The 1018-nt window shown below is 53.6% G+C and overlaps 1 protein-coding gene across 1 annotated transcript in view; it reads left to right on the top strand.

Annotated features, from left to right (window-relative positions):
* Positions 1–757: 757 nt before the first annotated feature.
* Positions 758–1018, top strand: part of LOC102421691 (mediator of RNA polymerase II transcription subunit 26-like) — a 1892-nt gene continuing 1631 nt past the window's right edge. Inside the window, 2 exon segments of the mRNA XM_014462507.2 lie at positions 758–976; positions 978–1016. Coding sequence (XP_014317993.1) covers positions 758–976; positions 978–1016 — 258 coding nt within the window.

Here is a 1018-nt window from a genome sequence, read left to right as displayed (position 1 = left end):
ATGTCCTAACCATAAGCAACATCCTATGAGCACATTTGCTACATGCCAACTGAAGTATCTGCTACTTTCCTGCTGGAAGCCGGTCCATCCTTGCTGCTTGACACAGTCGCTACAGGGAAGAAACATCTGCACAGCATATGTTTCAAGGGACCTGGTGTATATGGCATACTGTTCTTAATATGTTTGCTCCCCTTCTTGGCGCTGTGTGTTTTAACCAAGGTCACCTCTCCGAGAAAGGTTGTTTTCCCAGGTATGGATTTTTCCCTGAAGTTAGGGAGGGAATAAAACCCCTTAACTAAGTGCCAGGCGGGTAGTTAATCACTTTAACTACGAACAATCACGCTTAAGCTACATAATCTTTACTCCCTGAAATGGAGATAAGAAACGCCCTAACCTTTGGAATAGAAATTGATAGGATTAAAATCAACTGGTATAAATACAGATGTAGCAAAACAATAAAACACAGACTGGAGTCTGGTTCTCCAGGCTGCAGCAGCAGCGGCAGTGGCTCCTGCAAGGCTCCGGAGGCTCCTCCTCTGGTGGCAGCACCGCCCCGGGCCCAAGCCTGAGCCCGGGCTCCCTCTCTGCCACCCGGGGAGCCCCCTCATCCTCCAGCGCCTCAGGGAACAGGAGGCTCCACTCTCGGAGGCCTGCGAGTGAGTGAGTGACCCTTGTCCCCTGTCTCAGCCCGCCTGCCTGCCGGCCTGGCCGCTTCCCCCACACACAACCCCCACCCCCTCCCCGCTTCGCCCAGGCAATGGCAGCGGCTCCGTCCTCTCTGCAGCAGATCAGGGACCGGCTGCTGCAGGCCATCGATTCCCAAAGCAACAACCAGAACATCGTGGTGGTGTTGGAAATCATCTCCAGCCTGGAGAAATACCCCATTACCAAAGAGGCACTGGAGGAGACGCGACTTGGGAAACTCATCAATGACCTCCGCAAGAAGACCAAGAATGAAGGGCTCGCCAAGCGGGCTCAAGAAGCTGCTGCGGAACTGGCAGAAGCTCATTGAGCCTGT

Source organism: Myotis lucifugus, unplaced genomic scaffold (assembly GCF_000147115.1).
Source record: "Myotis lucifugus unplaced genomic scaffold, Myoluc2.0 scaffold_183, whole genome shotgun sequence".
Taxonomy (NCBI): domain Eukaryota; kingdom Metazoa; phylum Chordata; class Mammalia; order Chiroptera; family Vespertilionidae; genus Myotis; species Myotis lucifugus.
Note: the sequence above shows the minus strand (reverse complement) of the source record. Positions and strands in the feature narration are given on the sequence as shown.